Here is a 21,668-nt window from a genome sequence, read left to right on the forward strand (position 1 = left end):
TCGTGATATCCAATTGCAATCTTGTCTCATCGCTGCAACTCCCCAACGGGCTCGGAAAAGGCATGCGTCCTCCGAAACATGACCCGCCAAACCGCGCTCCTTAACACCCGCCCGCTTAACCCGGAAGCCAGCCGCACCAATGTGTTGGAGGAAAAACTGTTCAACTGGCGACCAGCCCGCCACAAGGAGTTGCTAGAGCGCGATGAGCCAAGTAAAGCCCCCCCGGCCAAACCCCCTAACCCAGACGACACCCTAAGGGACTCCCGGTCACGGCCGGTTGTGACACAGCCTGGGATCGAACCCGGGGCTGTAGTGACGCCTCAAGTACTGCGATGCAGTGTCTTAGACCGCTGCGCCACTCGGGAGGCCCCCCTAGTTTATTTTTACAGCACCAACCAACCGCAGTAGAATGTCTCCTTTAAAGAACACTTCTAACAATAGCCTGTGACTTTCATTTAGCCTTGAGAAAAAAAAACTTGACTAGAATTTCTCCAAGTCTGCCTTCACCCTTTTTGCTGAATAATGTAAGAAACTAGTGATTTATTTATATATATGCTGCTGAATTTTAAAGGCCCAGTGCAGTCAAACTTTATTTAACTGTGTTTTATATATATTTCCACACTATGAGGTTGGAATAATACTGTGAAAATGATAATGCCCTTTTAGTGTAAGAGCTGTTTGAAAAGACTGCCTGAAATTTCAGCCTGTTTTGGTGGGATGGAGTTTTGGCTTTCCATGGTGACATCACCATGAGGTAAATTAGTTAATAGACCAATAAGAAAGAAGGTTACAAACCTCTCTGCCAATAACAGTACATTTTAAGTATTCCCCTCCCCACTCCCAGACAGTCCAAGCAAAATTCTTGCCTGAGAAATTGATCTTTGCTAAGAAGCTATTTTTGTTTATTTTGGACCAGTTTAATTGAAAACAAACACAGTAAGGGCGGCAGGTAACCTAGCGGTTAAGAGTGTTGGGCCAGTAACCGGGTCTGTGCCCTCAAGCAAGGCACTTAACCCTAACTGCTCCTGTAAGTCGCTCTGGATAAGAGCGTCTGCTAAATGATTAAAATGTACTTAATTGTTACCCAGGAATGATTTGATAGTGAGATTTTTAAAAAACTGCTGCATTGGACCTTTTTTAATGTAAAATAATAATTGTTGGGGCCACCAAATATTTTGGATCATGCAAAGAATCTATATTGTACTGTAGTAATTTTGTAAAGACATTTGTATGATGTGATGGATGTTAACGGTAATCACTGCTTGGATCTGTACATAGTTGAGAATAAATTGTTTACATAAATCTGGGACTGCTGTTTTCTGTTACTTTAAAGTGTTACAATTTTAAATGCACTTTAACTAAAGTTTGATTTGATCTAATGGTTTTTAACCTGGTAAACATCAGGTCGGATAGACCAGCTATCGATTACCCCCATTGACCCCATACTTTCATCCACCACACACAATTTAGTAGTGAAGACAATTATAGGCAAGGTGGTTGTGTAGATGACAGTGAGTCATGACTTCAGTGTAATGTCCCTATGGAGGAGCCTATTGCAGCCTAGTGTACCCAGAGAAGTGTGTTAATGGGAACTATATAGTCAGGGAAAGATCTACCACACTGACATAGCATCACCAGTCTTCAGACTTTCTCTTAGAGCAATGTTTCTCTATCCCCCATTCATGCAATAATGACTGAACAATAGTAGTTGACAGGCACCAAGAGGTCCACCAAAGAGAATAGCCCACATGACACGGCATCTGATATCTGACACAGAAAAGGATTGTACTAACTGCCCTGAAGGAGGTGATATGAGAGACCCAGTGGTTCTAATGTTGTGATAAAACATTTTTGCATAGCCTGGTAACCTTGCCCACATGGGCTGATAGTCATCACAGTGATTTAGAACGTTAAAATACACTGAAAATAAATATAAACTCAACAAGTAAAGGGTTGGTCCCCTGTTTCATGAGTTGAAATAAAATATCCTGAAATGTTCAATATCCACAAAAAGCTTATTTCTCTCAAATGTGCACAAATTTGTTTACATCCCTGAACATTTCTACTTTGCCAAGATAATCCATCCACCTGACAGGTGTGGCATATCAAGAAGCTGATTAAACAGCATGATCATTACACAGGTGCACCTTGTGCTGGGGACAATAAAAGGCCACTCTAAAATGTGCAGTTCTGTCACACAACACAATGCCACAGATGTCTCAAGTTTTGAGGGGGAGTGCAATTGGCATGCTGACGGCAGGAATGTCCACCAGAGCTGTTGCCAGAGAATTTAATGTTCATTTCTCTACCATAAGCCGCCTCCAACGTCATTTTAGGGAATTTGGCAGTACCAACCGGCCTCATATCAGCAGACCACATGTATGGCGTCATGTGGGTGAGCGGTTTGCTGATGTCAAGGTTGTGAACAGAGTGCCCCATGGTGGCGGTGGGATTATGGTATGGGCAGGCGTAAACTACAGACAACAAACAAATTGCATTTTAGGGATGGCAATTTGAATGCACAGAGATACCGTGACAATTTCGTGAGGCCCATTGTCGTGCCATTCATCCGCCACCATCACCTCATGTTTTAGCATGATAATGGCCATGTCGCAAGAATCTGTATACAATTCCTGGAAGCTGAAAATGTCCCAGTTCTTCCATGGCCTGCATACTCACCAGACATGTCACCCATTGAGCTTGTTTGGGATGTTCTGGATCGACGTGTACAACAGCGTGTTCCAGTTCCCGCCAATATCCAGCAACTTCGCACAGCCATTGAAGAGGAGTGGGACAACATTCCACAGGCCACAATCAACAGCCTGATGAACTCTATGCGAAGGAGATGTGTCACCCTGCATGAGACAAATGGTGGTCACTGACTGGTTTTCTGATTCATGCCCCTACTTTTTTAAGTATCTGTGACCAACAGATGAATATCTGTATTCCCAGTCATGTGAAATCCATAGATTAGGACCTAATGAATGTATTTCAATTGACTGATTTCATTATAAGAACTGTAATTCAGTAAAATTTTATTTTATTTTTTATTTAACTTTTATTTAACCAGGTAAGCCAGTTGAGAACAAGTTCTCATTTACAACTGCGACCTGGCCAAGAATAAAGCAAAGCAGTGTGATAAAAACAACAACACAGAGTTACATATGGGGTAAACAAAACATAAAGTAAAAAATACAACAAAATATATATACAGTTTGTGCGAATGTAGTAAGTTATGGAGGTAAGGCAATAAATAGGCCATAGTGCAAAATAGTTACAATTTCGTATTAACACTGGAATGATAGATGTGCAAAAGATGATGTGCAAATAGAGATACTGGGGTGCAAATTAGCAAAATAAATAACAATATGCGGATGAGGTAGTTGGGTGGACTAATTTCAGAATGGCTGTGTTGCATGTTGCGTTTATATTTTTGTTCAGTATAATTCTAGAACCGTTCTAGAATATCAGTGCAGAACAGAAACTGCTGTTGTGTTTTTCTTCCCGCCATGGGTGGCGCTGTTTCTTCGTCTCTGAATTTTTGGAGGAGAAAAATTTAATTCAGTTGCCTTTCGCTTTCTGAAGGAGGTGGAGTCTGAGGTGGGGAGGGAGAAGAAAGAGGAGCGTAGGGAAAAGGAGAAAAGGCAAACAACGGAAACGGGGAGGACGGCGAAGCAATTGCCTGAATTTAAATTAAAAGAAGAAAATATTTGCAGAGTGGAAAGAAGAAGAAACCAAGATGATAACGCCCTACTTCCTAGAGAATTTCTGGGTAGGTTCTGCTTTTTTTTTTGGCCAGGTTAGTAGGCTAAATTGTTTAGCTTAAGTCCCACAGTCCCGCAAGTGGATGTGACAAAGACATTAACAAATGTTATATTATTCGCTTCAACCAGATTTATGCGGAATCTTTCCGGTGAAATTGAAGGATCTGGGTCAACACGATGTCACCCCGTTCCCCCCACTACTTTTCTCGGCGAATATTATTTTGTCACCCCGGCGATTGGGCCTCTGAATAATATCTAACGTGACCGCTGAATTGAATCCACCTCTCATGCAGTCAATTGGCTGTTACGGAGTGTCTTGGAATGTTTATGGTCTTTCCCGTAGAAATGATTGGGCCTTTGTGGTTGTCATTCACAATCCCTACGCGTCAGTTTCTTCCATAATGATGTTTCAGTGAGTCCAGATGTTTTAATAAGTTTGATGTAGGCTTATGCTAGCTAAGTGCTACAGTGTTGCAACATTTGTCTGATTTAAGAATGGTTACAATGTTACAGTTTACGTTACTGTGGAATGTTGAAACAATTAGAATGAATTCTCCCTGAGCGATCGGTTCTGTTTTGACGTGGCTACATTGTGACTGAAGCTAGTTCCACTTAATCGATTATATCGTATGAAGGCCTTTCCCATAAGGTCAACAATGTTTATTTTGCATCACAATGAGTTACATGGTTAAATTGGTCCCTTGTTAAAATGTAACCACATTCTCAAAGTTGAATTACTCATTTACTTCCACTATTTAGAGGCTTCCTAGATGAATAGTTGTAGGGGTATTTTTCTAGTAACTAAATATATAGTAGGCCTATCTGTGTTCACAACAAGATCTTATGAAGTGTGTAAATTTAAGTTTTGGGTTATTCTTATTTTACACCATGGTTCAACCACTTGCCTGACAACATGTTGTGGATTCAAGATTTTAAGGAAGCTACTATTTGGTTTATAATGACTGCATAGGCCCTAGGTGTGAGTGCATGTGTATAAACTGCTCCTACACATTCGCTTGCTTACAGCTGCACAACAGGATTGGACAAGCCATTTGTTCAATTGAGACACCCCGGAGACGGCACGAGATGAGGCTCGAAAATGTACCTCAATCCAGGGATGAGAAACGTGTTGTACTCCGAATTGTCCCATTATCCCATCTGTTACACGACAAGATTGAGCAACTGCTAGTTTTTTAGCAGTCGTTCAATCTTCTCTGTGTAACATTTGGGATAGTGGGACAATTTGGAGTACAACGCATTTCTCATCCCTGGATGGAAGTACGTTTTCCGAGCCATTTCTCGCGCGGCTCCGCAGTGTCTTAATTTAAGCATTGGCCTGTCTGACCCTGTAGTGCAGCTGTAAGCAAGCGTACGGTGTTGGATCTGCTGGCTACCGCAGCCACCTGCTACTCTGACAGCCTAGGATTTATGACAATGGACTTTGATGTTGTTTTTTCCCCCTCATGCCTACTGCACATCACACACATACAGCAGGCATAACGTGACATCAGCATTTCCCTGACCGAAGGACACAAACGGACAGTGACCGTGCATGTGGTGTGTAATCACTGGTGTTTGTGGTCGCATTCCACAGATGTTTCTTGAGATCATAAGGAAGTGGCGGCCAGGGTGTGCCCCCTCTGTTCTGTTTCATAACAATCGCAACAGTCAGCTGGACTAACCAGACCCAGAAATGAGGTCCTGCTGAGATGGAGCAGTACAGTGGAGAGGAAGGAGGCCAGAAGTCTGGGATACAACACTGTGATTAGCCTAGTCTGTGATACAGTAGGCTGATATCGTCTGTGTCTGTGATTGAACGCTATCAATAAGGCTTCATTGATGACAATAGAACTCATCTTGATGAAGATCATGTAAACCACAGACTTTTTGAAGATCTTAGAAATATATTTTTATGTACTAGAGCAAAAGGTATATGATACAAGGAAATTGGGTTCAGAGAGAAGAGCACGGTGTATTTTTACTCTGCCACATCACAGTACATGGAGAGGAAGGAGGAGGATGACTGTGACTAGCCTAATCTAATGTGTGCCTGTGCTGATGTACTTTGATGTTGTCCCGGACCTGTTTTTTTTCGACTCTCTCTCTCTACCGCACCTGCTGTCTCAACCTCTGAATGCTCGGCTATGAAAAGCCAACTGACACTTACTGCTGAGGTACTGATCTGTTGCACCCTCTACAACCACTGTGATTTATTATTTGACCCTGCTGGTCATCTATGAACATTTGAACATCTTCAAGAACAATCTGGCCTTAATGGCCATGTACTCTTATAATCTTCACCTGGCACAGCCAGAAGAGGACTGGCCACCCCTCACAGCCTGGTTCCTCTCTAGGTTTCTTCCTAGGTTCCTGGCTTTTCTAGGGAGTTTTTCCTAGCCTTCTACATTGCATTGCTTGCTGTTTAGGGTTTTAGGCTGGGTTTCTGTATAGCACTTTTTGACATCTGCTGATGTAAAAAGGGCTTTATAAATACATTTGATTGATTGATAGTAGGCTACACAACTGATTGATCACTTTCAAGTCACTCAAGACTAATCGTGATGTAGATAAAAAAGTTATAGTTTTCATTAAGCAAATATTCAACCTAGTTTAGCGCAGAAACGTGTTAATTAACTACAATGACCATAATCCATTGCACCTGTTCTTTCCGGCTCGGACAGAGATGGATACACTTTTATGCTTGCTACATTAAGTTAGATACACACAGACCGCGTGAGAGATGAATGTACACAACACAAAGACGATAGGGCGGAATAGACAGTTCGTGAAAGTATGCCTTATCTACTTTGAAGAACTAGTTAAATGATTTAGTCAGACTGCCCAGTAGCATACTTACGCAGGCTAACCTAGCTAAATCGGATGACTAAAGACTTTACAGTATGGGGAGCACCGAGATAACATTGTCTGACTGGCTGGCTCCTACTTCCTGAGCAGAGATGAGACGATGACTTTACGGAATGAAAAAGAATAGTCATCTGAAATATAGTATTATTTCATAGTAATTTCCTATTTTTCCATTGTTGTCTCCCAATATGGATGTGACAGAGACAATGTAATATTTTCAATGTTTTGGCAATTGAATATTCACTATTTTTGGCTTTGGAATTCCCATTAAAAAGCTCTAAAATCATTTGAATGTCACTATTTATTAACGCATTTAAATCGAAAAACCAGGATTATTTTTTAATATTCAAACCGAAACCGAACCGACTTCAAAAGCACTAATCGCTCAGCACTAGAGACTACTATCTAATTTAGCCAATGATTAGCCAGTAAAATCAGGGGTTGAGACTGCGCAAAAAAGGAACCAACCTGAATTTGTCCAATAGAAACTATTGTTTGGACTAATGATAACACCCACTGTCACATTTAGTTTAGTGTTGCATGGTATACCGAAACTTCTGTACTTTTTAGATACTAGAACATTTAACGGTTCAGTACTAGAATGTGTAACTTTCGGTACTTCTGTCACGTTGTCTACTGATTTGAGAGGATCAAGTCTGTCTATCAGCGAGGCCGCGAGTGCACCGTGGCTGTTCCACTTACTCATTGCTAGCTCTCGCCTGTCCTGAGGAACCAATGCACTCACTGGGAGTCTGGGCTGCATCATGTTAGCTACCCAGTCCCCACTCCTGCTGCACCGAAGTTAAGACACTTGAATAATGCAAAACTGCATGCAGAAATGTTGTAACTGTTAATGACTGTTTTCAAAACAATGTTCATCAATACACTATAGGCAAGAACACTTTACAATGCAAGAAGATACAGGTAGCTTCCAGCTTTGTAGGCTAACTTTCTTTGCTAGTTTACAGCTGAAGCTGACATCAGTTCACTACCCTAGTACTTTGTTTGTGATAATAGGACACAAACTATGCTGATTTCAAAGCTGATTGTCATCATAAACCCTAGTAATTGCCAAAAACTTTATTCATTCACTTCGTCTCCTTTGCCTCACGTTTCTTGTCTCTCACTGTGTGTGAATGATGTAATTAGGTCTTAAAGAGAGAGCGCAGGCTTTTATAAAAGGGATTGCTTCTTCTATGGAAATGTTGTTTATCAGTACAATAAAATAAGTCCCAAATGGAAGGGAAACAGATTGTTTTTCATCTGTAGCCCCATGAAATCAGCTAAAACAAGCTCAAAACTCAATGCGTGCAGACACTCTTATTGCATTCACTTGTATTGTGAATAGGCCTAGGCTACATCTTGATTTACCCAGTTTATCAATAGAGATTTACCATTCAAATACAATATTACCGTTATGTAGTTAGATTGGTAAAAACAAAGTATAATTAATTGTATTAAAGGACACGTCAGGTCATTATCGGAAAAATTGGTGCCATCAACTGAAAAAATTGTGGGAAAAGTTAGTCTAGAGAACTGAAAATATAGGCCTAGAGAAAGTGCCTTTTTACCTAGTTTACTGAAACAAGCTTGAGGCGCTGTCAAGAGAAACACCACTGTTACTTTGGTTTTAATGATTCAACTCTGCACATTAATAACTAGGCTGTAGGGTCTACCTGGTTTGTATTTATTATGGATCCCCATTACTCATCCTGGGGTCCAGCAAGATTAAGGCAGCCAAACAGTTTTAAAAACATTACAATACATTCACAGGTTTTACAACACACTGTGTGCCCTCAGGCCCCTACTCACACATATCTATAATACAAAGTCCATGTGTGTGTATAGTGCATATGTTATTGTGTGTGTGTGTATTCATGTGTCTGTGCCAATGTTTGTGTTGCTTCACAGTCCCCGTTGTTCCATAAGGTGTATTTTTATCTGTTTTTTTAATCTAATTTTACTACTTGCATCAGTTACTTGATGTGGAATCGAGTTCCATGTAGTCATGGCTCTATGTAGTACTGTGTGCCTCCCATAGTCTGTTCTGGATTTGGGGACTGTGAAGAGACCTCTTGAGGCATGTCTTGTGGGGTATGCATGGGGCGGCAGGTAGCTTAGTGGTTAAGAGCGTTGTGCCAGTAACCGAAAAGTCGCTGGTTCTAATCCCCGAGCCGACTAGGTGAAAAATCTGTCGATGTGCCCTTAAGCAAGGCACTTAACCCTAATTGCTCCTGTAAGTCGCTCTGGATAAGAGCGTCTGCTAAATGACTAAAATGTAAAATGTAAATGTGTCCAAGCTGTGCGCCAGTAGTTCAAACAGACAGCTTGGTGCTTTCAACATGTCAATACCTCTCACAAATACAAGTAGTGATGAAGTCAATCTCTCCTTTACTTTGAGCCAGGAGAGATTGACATGCATATTATTAATGTTAGCTCTCTGTGTACATCCTAGGGCCAGCTGTGCTGCCCTGTTCTGAGCCAATTGCAAAAAAAAGTCCATTTTTTGTGGCACCTGACCACATGACTGAACAGTAGTCCAGGTGCGACAAAACTAGGGCCTGTAGGACCTGCCTTGTTGATAGTGCTGTTAAGAAGGTAGAGTAGCACTTTATTATGGACAGACTTATCCCCATCTTAGCTACTGTTGTATCAATATGTTTTGACCATGACAGTTTACAATCCAGGGTTACTCCAAGCAGTTTAGTCACCTCAACTTGCTCAATTTCCAAATTATTTATTACAAGATTTAGTTGAGGTTTAGTGAATGATTTGTCCCAAATTACAATGCTTTTAGTTTCAGAAATATGTAGGACTAACTTATTCCTTGCCACCCACTCTAAAACTAACTGCAGCTCTTTGCAACACTTAACAGTAATTTCAGTCGCTGTAGTAGCTGACGTGTATGGTGTTGAGTCATCCGCATACATAGACACACTGGCTTTACTCAAAGCCAGTGGCATGTCGTTAGTAAAGATTGAAAAAAGTAAGGGGCCTAGACAGCTGCCCTGGGGAACTCCTGATTCTACCTGGATTATGTTGGAGAGGCTTCCATTAAAGAACACCCTCTGTGTTCTGTTAGACAGGTAACTCTTTATCCACAATATAGCATAGCTTGTAAAGCCATAACACATACAGTTGAAGTCAGAAGTTTACATACACCTTAGCCAAATACATCTAAACTCAGTTTTTCACAATTCCTGACATTTAATCCTAGTAAAGATTCCCTGTTTTAGGTCAGTTAGGATCACCACTTTATTTTAAGAATGTGAAATGCCAGAATGATTTATTTTAGCTTTGATTTCTTTCATCACATTCCCAGTGGGTCAGAAGTTTACATACACTCAATTAGTATTTGGTAGCATTGCCTTTAAATTGTTTAACTTGGGTCAAACGTTTCGGGTAGCCTTCCACAAGCTTCCCACAATAAGTTGAGTGAATTTTGGCCCATTCCTCCTGACAGAGCTGGAGTAACTGAGTCAGGTTTGTAGGCCTCCTTGCTCGCACACGCTTTTTCAGGTCTGCCCACAGATTTTCTATGGGATTGAGGTCAGGGCTTTGTGATGGCCACTCCAAAACCTTGACTTTGTTGTCCTTAAGCGATTTTGCCATAACTTTGGAAGTATGCTGCATTGTCCATTTGGAAGACCCATTTGCGACGAAGCTTTAACTTCCTGACTGATGTCTTGAGATGTTGCTTCAATATATCCACATAATTTTCCTTCCTCATGATGCCATCTATTTTGTGAAGTGCACCAGTCCCTCCTGCAGCAAAGCACCCCCACAGCATGACGCTGCCACCCCCGTGCTTCACGTTTGGGATGGTGTTGTTCAGCTTACAAGCAACCCCCTTTTTCCTCCAAACATAACGATGGTCATTATGGCCAAACAGTTCTATTTTTGTTTCATCAGACCAGAGGACATTTCTCCAAAAAGTACGATCTTTGTCCACATGTGCAGTTGCAAACCGTAGTCTGGGTTTTTTTATGGCGGTTTTGGAGCAGTGGCTTCTTCCTTGCTGAGCGGCCTTTCAGGTTATGTCGATATAGGACTCGTTTTACTGTGGATATAGATACTTTTGTCCCTGTTTCCTCCAGCATCTTCACAAGGTCCTTTGCTGTTGTTCTGGGATTGATTTGCACTTTTCGCACCAAAGTACATTCCTTAAGCCATCTAAGGAAGAGGAGGGATACATTTTTTTTATGTGGTGCATGTAGGGCTGTGGTGGTCTTGAAATTGTCAGCCGGTGATTGTCAAGCAAATAACTGCCGGTCTCACGGTAATTGACTGTTAATTAACATAAACACATTTAGCATCTCCTGGCTTACATGCATAGCCTACAAGCCACTGATGCAGACCTTTGGAACATCTAACATTTAACAGTCTAACAGTCTAATAAATCCATGTAATATAGCCTACACCATCACAATAAATCCATTATTTATTTTAGACCGGTCTAAAGAAACATGATATGAAGAAAATGTAGTCTATTTCAGAAGAACAGAATAGCATACTCTGAGTTGTCCTTATGTTAGGCCCTGATCTGGCTATGCCATATGTCTGTGGGCTACACTAGTTCATTTAGCAGACAATATTTGCTTAGAATTCAGTGGCATTATTTTATAGAATGATGAATACAATTGAACATAGCTGAAGAAAAATAGAAAGGATATTTTCTCCAAACGATTTTAGGGAGTGTGCTATTCTGTGTTGAGTGGTTAACAAAGAAACAACAGGTACTCCTATATGCTTGATTTAGTTATTTATGTAACTTTAGTTGTGATACAAACGTTGGGCTATATGTTTGGTTTTTAAATACATTCTAAGGCTGCATGATGTGACTCTAATGATGATTTGAAAAAAGTTGCATGAAAGGCATGAGCTGTACTTTGTTTTTGCGCAGGCTGCACACACTTAATCAGTCACTCATTCACAATTTGACAAGCACTTGATAATGCCTCGAATTTCCCAGCTGCATCCACTTTGTGTGGCAGTAAAATGCCCCCTAAAAAAATCAGTGGCCGTTGTGCCCTTGTGCTGAATATAATAATTCCCTTCTCCAGGCTGCGTGCTCCGAAGCACCTCTCACTCACATGGCTCTCCGTCACATGATCGGGTCTTTTTCACAGGTTACAAGTGAAGACAGACACATCGGGGATGCAGCTGTGCGCGACCTTATCCAATTCTGAGGTGCATATTGAAGATATTGGAAGAACTGTCCACATTTACTTTTCGGCAGCCAACAAGATGAGTAGGCCTAACAAACAGCAAAAGCACTAGCCTATGTCAATCTACTATCTTCCATAGTACACAAGTTGACCTATTCTGTGTGAGAAATAAATATGCCAAACATAGTCTGGGACAGTTGTGGGATGCGATAGATGCCAAATGAATACAACCACTAGCATCAAAAAACCTGTTTTAAGCAATGAGCCTGACGCAACAGATGAGAACGTTTAGCTTAAAATGTTGATAAACTATTAGGCTATTCCTTCACATTATAAGTGCAGCAATGAGCACACGGCAGTAGGCTATACGCACGAATGGTCCATTAGCAGGAATACACCATTCTCAAAAGTGACCACAAATGTGATTATACATGTAATGCTTTTGTTATAAAAATTTATTTTAATGGTGAAAATTATCTTCCCCAAACTTGACACTCACGCGCTGCTTATGTATGCCAGTTAGGCTCTACAACCATTGTAAAGCAGGTTAATCTGCTTCATTTTAAGAAGTGATTTGGCCACTTTATTTGTAATACAAACCTTATCAAAACATATAGGCCTATGGGCTGGGCTACATGGTGTGCGACTATGATTTGAAAAAGTCGCAAAGAAAAGCATGCGCTGTTTCTTGCTTTAAGCTGGGCATCATTCACAAGTGATAATATATAATTCACAAGTGATAGGTTAATATTGGCACCCATCACACTATTCTTGATTTAATCTTGTCTTTACATATACTAAATAATGTGTGAAATTTGTTTTTTGATTTAGAATGGACAAAAAAATGTAATCTATGCACCTAAATAGTGAATGGAGGATGCTTTTCCCATAGTTCATTTTCATGCCAGCCATGTAGGCTGTAATCCTGTTGTAAAGATAAGCAATGTAATATTAAAATTAGGAAAGTTGATAAATAAATATATTAGGCCTAGCCTATAGAAAGCTGATGGGATCCTACTCTTTTTAATAGAGGCCATCACTGTATATTCTCATGCAGTTGCATAGCCTATAGAAATGTTGCGTAACATGAAATCATGGGCTCTCATGAAGCGTTTGATAAGATTTTTGATTAGATTTCCATTGATGTCAGAGTGATTAGAGGGACAATAGAGTGCTGAGTACCAGGCAGTTAGCAAGTTTGGTAGGCTACTAATGACCATCAGCAGCATCAGAGCTTGGAGAAGCCTAATTACTGTGACTAAACGGTCACGTGGAATTTGACTGCCGTCATGACTCGTGACCGCCCGTTATCTTGAAGGCTGAGAGAGACTGAGACCCCAGCTATCCTCTCATCTCTCAACCTACCCTTTGTGCTCAGCTTCCGATACATGCCCCACAAGGACAGTGGAAGCAGAGATCAGCAGTGTGGTTAAGATGCAGGGTACACACACACTCTTGCTCTCACTCTCTCTATCACACACACACACAGATATTTTCACTGACTCTTGCCCCTCATCCATCCATGCACATGCCCTGAATTTCAAATGTCTACACGACAGCATCTCTTCCCTCAGCTAAACAAACAAGTATTTTAGGAATGAAGGAAACCGATAGTGTAGTCACTGCTGTGCTTCCCCTTCAATGGATTTTCTACCCCTGTGTTTTAAATGAATCTGTTCCCTCATTCCTTTCTGATTTTAATATTTTCTACCCAACAGTCAATAGTATAGTGCAGATGCAGCTGTACAGAAACAGTACAGTATTCAGTATTGTTTGCAGTCTACTGTGTTTTTTATGTTGCGTTTGTTTGCATGCATAATGCATTGTGTTTACAGTAGACTCCATCTAAACCAGGAGCGTATTCAAGAGATGTTCAGATATACATGTATTGTGCAGAACAGACAGTGCTCTCTATCGTATGGAATAGCTGTGTGTCGGCTCTAAACATTAGATTTCTGTCTGCTATTTCAATATGTCTCACCCTACTGAATGTGAATACACCCCAGGCCAGGCATATAGCCTACTGCCCTCCAAGTGAACTGTCTGTCAGTGGATCAGCAGGTTGGGTTGAGAGAACACTGTAGCTCTCTATAGCCCACTAACCCAGCGTTGTGTGGAGGCAGGGCTTGTGTGTGGTGAACTGTCTGTCCCCCTCAGCGTTTCATGGGACAATAAGATGGTAGCGCGATAAACAAACAGTGTTAATAGAGCCAACAGCCCTGGGACATATTTCTCATCCCTGTGGTGAGGAGCTTATGTGTGGTGTGTGTGTGTGTGTGTGTGTGTGTGCACTAGTGGAAAGGGAAGGGAGCTAGTGGGAAATTATTAGACCACACACCAGGTAGGAGAAAGCTGTCCTATGGACATACACACACACACACACACACACACACACGTCCACATAATTTGTACACACTAAAACACACCGAGAATTGTCTAGAAAATGACTGTTCACATTGGTTTGGGTTTTACTTTGATTAGCCTCAAATGTAGTTTAAAATCAATCCATCCATCCATCCAATATGGAATGAAACATGGTGAGATGAGACACAGGGCCTAGCTACATTACCATAGCTTCTGCCCTCTCCCTCACTGTAAAGAGCCACTGTCCAAATAACAAATGGCTGCCTTTGTTTGTCTTGGCTTTTATTTGTTTTCCTCCACTGAGCATTGAATATGAGGGCATCACAAAATTACATGGTCGATAGAGGATAGGAGGATAGCTCCTCTCTCTCCATCCCTGACTCTCTCGCTCTGTGGAGAGGAATAGAGGAGCATTTTTTTGTTTTGGGTAATGGCCATGAGATTCAGTTGTGAGGTCATCAGAGATGGGGCCTTAGCCATATGACAGTTGGAGGAATCTTTTCACTCTCGGCTGGTATCTGGGGTTGGGAGGTATAGGTCAACATTGAGTTGGGAAACTTGGGTTACACAGGGAACGGCTACTCTGAGTTGAGTCAATTTATATTTTACCTCACAAATAAGGTCAATAACTTGTGCCCAGAGTTTTTCTTAGTCAGGTCATATTGTCAGGAAAACTCCTGGCCCTATAGATATTTGTACTTGGGAGCAACTTGGAAAGGCAACTTCCTCTGACAACAGAATGCTTGATTATGAATGGGGTGTGGTGGAGAATGTAAAAATATAGGCCTAGAATGGTAGCTACATGATCATGTTATGACATTGAGGAGGAGGCCTCACAGATATGCCCATCTGTCCTACCTCCATGCAGTCATAGCGAACCTAAAGTGAGTTTACACTACAACCTTGTGTATACTTACTTAACCATGAAACTCTCCAGTCCAGTGTGAGTCAGTGAGTTACTGTTGGTTTGACATGTTGTGACAGACCTGCGTGCTGGTGCCCTGCTTGCCTCGCAGACATTTTCAAGTCACATGAGCTTCAGCGCCGTCGGCAGGCAGACATTCTGATGATGTCATAAGGGCGTCTGGGTTTACACATGCATGTGTTGAGGAGAGCTCTGTTGCTCTCCCGAGGGCTCCCTTCCTGTCTCCCACCCATTTACAGAGGAGGGGGGGGAAGAGACTTGTTAAGCTGTCACACATACTAAAAGCCTTAGTGAGTTTGTACAGACAAGGATGTTTTTTCATAGCTTTCACTTGGCCAATGTGAGAGAGTCCACCTGGGTTATAAGTACTGTTGGCCAACTAACTGCTCCAATGCTTCTTTTGGATTCATCACCGAAGTTTCCACTACTGAAGAATCAAAGGATATGTGAAATTGTTGATCTGATTATCTGATCTAAATATACACAGAAGTACAAAAGAAAGTTCCTGGCCAAGCCTAGTGGGAGTGAAGAGAACCAGAGATTGCACTCTTGGCCTCATTATTTATTGACACTGTGATGACATTTTTACATTTAGATTTTAGTCATTTAGCAGACACTCTTATCCAGAGCGACTTACAGTTAGTGAGTGCATACATTTTCATACTGGCCCCCCGTGGGAAACGAACCCATAACCCTGGCGTTGCAAGCGCCATGCTCTACCAACTGAGCTACAGGGGACCAATGATGATTCAGGGAGTAGCTTCAACCAAGGATTTGAGCTGTCTTTATTTGAATGGGAAAAATAAACCATGTTCTGTTTTTCTACATCTTACAAATCAAATCATGAAGTTTAAACGAGGATACATGTTCTGGTCTGGTGGCTAATGTTCTCTTTGCTATTGCACATTTTCTCTTCCATTCTAGTTTGTCTGAGAATTACAGCGACCTATTTCTGGTCCTGTGCTAGAGTTCTGCTCTATGCATGGAAACTTTCTCTTTTCCTTTGTTTTGACTTGCTAAATCCATGTTATTCGTCATTGTGTACGTTTTGTGCTTGGCTCAAATGGGAAAATTGATGCTATTTCCTATCAAGATCTAATTTAGCATAATTTGTTCTACCAAAAGCAAACGGAACACATGACACACTGTTAGTGTTGCTCAGACAGAGAATAGCTAAGGCCAGAAAGACTGTTGTACCTGTTCCAAAATGGACCTGGGGCATTCCCATCCGATATGCATCAATTAATTAGTAAAATATAGAGACCCGAACGGATCCGAGGACAACTAAACCCGTTCTGTATATATCGGATCCAGACCCGATCCGAGTGCGGGAAGCAGCAGAAAAGTCCCTTTTTTAAGCTACATTATTAACCAGAGCTGATAAAGCGCGAGGGAGCAGCGGTAGAGCGAGGTGATGCTCTAGGAGGGGCTGTGCTGTGTGTATAGGCTACTGTGAGTGTGAGCGTGTGACACGGGAACCGGGAGGAGGGAGGGAGAGACGAGAGACAGCAACCAACCTAGCCGACTCGCGCTATAGTCGACTAATACCTGCCATAGCTAGGTTATTTATCATCCAATATGATTACGTAGTAGCTACATGTCTTGACTGTAATGAAACCGGGAGAAGCTAGTTAAGCTAGCTAGGCTAATTGAGGCTGCATTAGCTTTCTCATCCTACAGTTACGAACAACAACTCCATTCAGAATATAAAGTAGCAGCCTACCTGTTGGGTCTTGGTTGTTGTAGCCTATCCTTCTTCTTTTAACTTTTAATTCCATCATTTTAATTCCATTTTCCATTGATTTATATCCTAACTATCTTCATTTACACTGCTGCTACTCTGTTTTATCATATATCCTGATGCCTAGTCACCTTACCCCTATATATATCGACACTATATATATACAGTTGAAGTCGGAAGTTTACATACACCTTAGCCAAATATGTTTAAACTCAGTTTTTCACAATTCCTGACATTTAATCCTAGTAAAAATTCCCTGTCTTAGGTCAGTTAGGATCACCACTATATTTTAAGAATGTGAAATGTCAGAATAATAGTAGAGAGAATTATTTATTTCAGCTTTGATTTCTTTCATCACATTCCCAGTGGGTCAGAAGTTTACATACACTCAATTAGTATTTGGTAGCATTGCCTTTAAATTGTTTAACTTGGGTCGAACGTTTCGGGTAGCCTTCCACAAGCTTCCCACAATAAGTTGGGTGAATTTTGGCCCATTCCTCCTGACAGAGCTGGAGTAACTGAGTCAGGTTTGTAGGCCTCCTTGCTCGCACACGCCTTTTCAGTTCTGCCCACAGATTTTCTATGGGATTGAGGTCAGGGCTTTGTGATGGCCACTCCAATACCTTGACTTTGTTGTCCTTAAGCCATTTTGCCACAACTTTGGAAGTATGTTTTGGGTCATTGTCCATTTGGAAGACCCATTTGCGACCAAGTTTTAACTTCCTGACTGATGTCTTGAGATGTTGCTTCAATATATCCACATCATTTTCCTTCCTCATGATGCCATCTATTTTGTGAAGTGCACCAGTCCCTCCTGCAGCAAAGCACCCCCACAGCATGACGCTGCCACCCCCGTGCTTCACGTTTGGGATGGTGTTCTTAGGCTTGCAAGACACCCCTTTTTCCTCCAAACTTAACGATGGTCATTATGGCCAAACAGTTCTATTTTTGTTTTAACAGACCAGAGGACATTCCTCCAAAAAGTACGATCTTTGTCCCCATGTGCAGTTGCAGACCGTAGTCTGGCGGTTTTATGGCGGTTTTGGAGCAGTGGCTTCTTCTTTGCTGAGCGGCCTTTCAGGTTATGTCGATATAGGACTCGTTTTACTGTGGATATAGATACTTTTGTACCTGTTTCCTGCAGCATCTTCACAAGGTCCTTTGCTGTTGTTCTGGGATTGATTTGCACTTTTCGGAAATGGTTTGTCGAGATCGGTGTGGAAGAACTTGAGCCCTAACCTCAACCCCATCGGACACCTTTGGGATGAATTGGAACACCGAATGCGAGCCAGGCCTAATCGCCCAACATCAGTGCCCGACTTCACTAATGCTCTTGTGGCTGAATGGAAGTCCCCGCAGCAATGTTCCAACATCTAGTGGAAAGCCTTCCCAGAAAGGTGGAGGCTGTTATAGCAGCAAAGCGGGGACCAAATCCATACTAATGCCATGATTTTGGAATGAGATGTTCGACGAGCAGGTGTCCACATACCTTTGGTCATGTAGTTTACCTCTATTACTCCAGTATCCCTGCATATTGTAAATAGGGTAATGGAACTTTATATAGCTTCTTACTTGTGTTTTTCTATTTGTATTTTTTGTGTTTTTGTTCTACCTTATTTTTTTGTACTATATTGATCATTGCATTGTTGGGTTTAGAGCTTGCAAGAAATGCATTTCACTGTACTTGTGCATGTGACACTAAAACTCTACTTGAAAATGATGTTCAGCTGGCAACCGTTGCACATGTCATCAGATTAGAAGCATTGAGGGAGTTGTTACCATTTGAGGCTGGTCCTCTGATCAGTGATCCATGCATTGATAGCAGGGGAGCAACTTCCATTGGGGACGGGGGGGTTACATCCCCCCCACATTCTGAAATTGCATTTTTGTCCCCCCCAGTTTTATAATTGGAATGTGATCAAAAACGAGGCAACGGTGCGCTTTAGGACCATGCAGACGCCTCCGAGCAGTCAGGTAGGCTTTTTGGAGTGTTGTCCGACTGGATAAAATAAAAAAAATTGCGCCCCTGATTGATAGTGCGGCAGTATAGGCAAAATTATGGAAATGTCAATTGAATAATGCGTGTGCTACTTTTTCCACAAGGGCCTATTGACTACTGTACCTATATGTGTAAGGTACATGTTGTCTTTTGTTTGTCAGCAAAAATGGCCCAATGAATTTCCTCTCATGAGAGAATATAGGCTAGTTTTTTATATAATAATAATAATATTTAATATTATTAATAATAATAATAATATAATAATAATAATAATAATAATAATAATATTAATATGCCATTTAGCAGACGCTTTTATCCAAAGCGACTTACAGTCATGTGTGCATACATTTTTGTGTATGGGTGGTCCCGGGGATCGAACCCACTACCCTGGCGTTACAAGCGCCGTGCTCTACCAGCTGAGCTACAGAGGACCAGTTGTGAGCTAACACCAGACATACAGAGGTAGTGTGAGTGAAACGGTAAGTGAGACGGAATATGAGAGACTGAGAGCCATTACCAACGATTTGGCGTGAGGTCACTACCTCCCCAGCTGTCTAGCTGTTGTCCTCTCCCTCTGTGTGAGTGATACCAGTGTTCCCAGTAGAAACACACACGTTCGCACGTATGCTTGTGCACGTACACACTCCGTCCAGTCTTAATTTGTCAACTTCTTGCATGGTTATACTCTTGCCTACTTTTGTATAACTAAGGCCAATGTTTGTTTGCTGATTGTAGCAGAGAAGCATAGCAGGGAGTCCATGGTCTGGTCTCTCACTGGCAAAACAATATTCTATTGCATTTGGCATGCAAAACATTAAAGAATCCATTCTTTACGCTGCGTAAAAGTAGCATGTTGTATTGTATCAGTTGCTAATCATCAGCACAACTTGAATAGGCCGATTGATTCTAGTTGGGTAAATGGGCACATTTATTAAAGTGATCTCTCTCTCAGCTCTTTCTCTTTCAGCTTTCTCAGCATCTGTCTCTCTCTCTCAGTTCTTGAGAAGCTTTGAGCTCTTTCAATCGGACATTGTGGACGTCTCTAGTCTCGCTCCACAGAGGCACCGATTGATATGCACGCGCCAACCCCTCCACAGGTTATCTTTCACTGGTGTGGAGGGCAGTCTTAACAGGCCACTCACTGCCAGGCCAAGAGTAATGACTGGTCTTGAATTTCACAATGTGTGGTTAGAATTTGAATCACTCTACACCAGAGCCTTGGTCAATAAGTCTCCAAATGGGGCATTTGAATTCAAGAGCCGTGTGGCACTCCTGTCTCCTAGTATCACTGAGTAAGTAGTGTTACAACATAGCATGGTTGGTTTTCAGACTCATAACCACGACATCTTTCCCTTGTGTAGAACGTGTGTCTCTGTTCCTTGCGAGTCACTATGGGGGATTGTACTGGTGGGGTGGAAAAAGGAAAAACGCCCAGACCTGTTTCCTGTGATTTTATTTAGCTTTTGTATTCATTTTCGTTTCTATACTGCTGCATTCCAGGTGCACATAATATTAGCCCTTCCTGTTGCTGTAAAAATTAGTTTGGAGTTGTATTTTCTCAGACTATTTCTCTCTCTCTGTCTGTATTTCTCACTCTCAATTTCTCTCTCTTTCTGCCTCTCTCGGTCTCTCACTCTCTGCAGCTCCCATGGTATCTAGTCATTGCGGTAGCCTAGGATATGTAAATCAGGCTGTGTGAGTCATGTGCTAAAGTCACACTATTGATTATAGCAACAGAGCTGAGGCCTGGGCTGGGTCCGAAATAGCACCCTGTTCACTATATAGTGTACTACTTTTGACTAGAGCCCTGTGCAGTGACATTTCAGATGCAGCCTGGACTGGTTTAAATAACAACACTATAACAGGAAGTCCATTTCAGACCATTGCTGTTATGTCTGTCTGCAGGAAACTACAGGGCACTGCAGAGAAGTCTATATCCTTATCCTTTTCTCTCTTTCGTTTCTGTTTGCGCTGCAAATATCTATCCTCAGATGCACTAGGCTGCAGGTTCGTTTGGCATGAGCCTTCCATGACCCCTGACCTCTCGGAGGGGATAGATAGGAGGGGGGTAAACAATATGGTGGAATTAAATGAACCCATGTGTTAAATAAGCACAGTGGGGATGATGATGTATGGCACTGACTTTGGCCCTGTTCAGGACACAATCAGGAAGTGGCTGTGTGGCAGTCACGGGTTAGTTCAGTTGATGAGGTGAATCACAGCTGGTGCACAGATGGATGAAATGGGGGGATTTCATATCTATGCTGTGCCAGGGTTGATGGTTTAACCAAAGCATGGGTTTCTGTCATACAGTGTCCATAAACTGCTTACAGGGTAAGGAAACCAATGTAATTTGGGTGAACTATTCCTTTAACAAGTTTTCTTCCAGGACAACCTTGTACGTGGCTTGATTCATGCGTCCTTCACAAAGACAAATCTGCCCGATTCCAGCCTTGCTGAAGCACCCTCAGATCATCACCGATCCTCCACCAAATTTCACAGTGGGTGCAGACACTGTGGCTTGTAGGCCTCTCCAGGTCTCCGTCTAACCATTAGACGACCAGGTGTTGGGCAAAGCTGAAAATTGGACTCATCAGAGAAGATGACCTTACTCCAGTCCTCTACGGCCCAATCCTTATGGTCTTTTGCAAACCTCAGCCTGGCTCTTCTTTGCTTCTCATTGATGAAGGGCTTTTTTCTAGCTTTGCACGACTTCAGCCCTGCCCCTAGGAGCCTGTTTCGAATCGTCCTCGCCGTGCATTTCACCCCAGTTGCCGTTTGCCATTATTTTTGTAGGTCACTTGATGTCATCCTACGGTTGTTGAGTGACATTCGAATGAGT

The 21,668-nt window shown here is 41.9% G+C and overlaps 1 protein-coding gene across 2 annotated transcripts in view; it reads left to right on the forward strand.

Moving 5' to 3' along the window:
• The first annotated feature begins 3,605 nt into the window (after positions 1-3,605).
• LOC311100031 (F-BAR domain only protein 2-like) overlaps positions 3,606-21,668 on the forward strand; it is a 93,893-nt gene continuing 75,830 nt past the window's right edge. For both annotated transcript variants that reach the window (XM_084140764.1, XM_084140765.1), the window contains exon 1: positions 3,606-3,772. In XM_084140764.1, the coding sequence (XP_083996890.1) occupies positions 3,740-3,772 (33 nt within the window). In that variant the 5' untranslated portion in view covers positions 3,606-3,739. The remainder of the gene's footprint in view (positions 3,773-21,668) is intronic.

The sequence above is a fragment of the Coregonus lavaretus genome, assembly GCF_964263955.1.
Source record: "Coregonus lavaretus genome assembly, chromosome: 24".
Classification (NCBI taxonomy): Eukaryota; Metazoa; Chordata; class Actinopteri; order Salmoniformes; family Salmonidae; genus Coregonus; species Coregonus lavaretus.